Genomic DNA, 237 nt, shown 5'->3' with positions numbered 1-237 from the left:
GGTATTTCCTCACCTCCTTTCTTGCTTCTTCATGTATTTCCGCATTTTAATTACACCAACCACTAACACCACAGTTATGGTGACGGGTTTGTTCTTATACCACAGCCACTTTAGGGCATTCCCGGCGAAGCGAGCGGGCAGCCAGCCGTCTTGGACATTTTGCAGCATCATTCTGCCCTTGGTAAAGAAAAAGAAAAGAAGGATATTTATCTATTCATTTTTTCCATAACCATACAG

At 43.0% G+C, this 237-nt stretch overlaps 1 protein-coding gene across 1 annotated transcript in view; it reads right to left on the bottom strand.

Annotated features, from left to right (window-relative positions):
- Positions 1-237, bottom strand: part of LOC119593985 (failed axon connections homolog) — a gene marked incomplete in the record, with an annotated part of 6487 nt that overhangs the window by 5296 nt on the left and 954 nt on the right. The window contains 1 exon segment of the mRNA XM_037943009.1: positions 14-177. Within this exon segment, the coding sequence (XP_037798937.1) occupies positions 14-171 (158 nt within the window).

The sequence above is a fragment of the Penaeus monodon genome, chromosome 33 (assembly GCF_015228065.2).
Source record: "Penaeus monodon isolate SGIC_2016 chromosome 33, NSTDA_Pmon_1, whole genome shotgun sequence".
Classification (NCBI taxonomy): domain Eukaryota; kingdom Metazoa; phylum Arthropoda; class Malacostraca; order Decapoda; family Penaeidae; genus Penaeus; species Penaeus monodon.
This window is presented reverse-complemented; position numbering and strand designations above follow the sequence as displayed.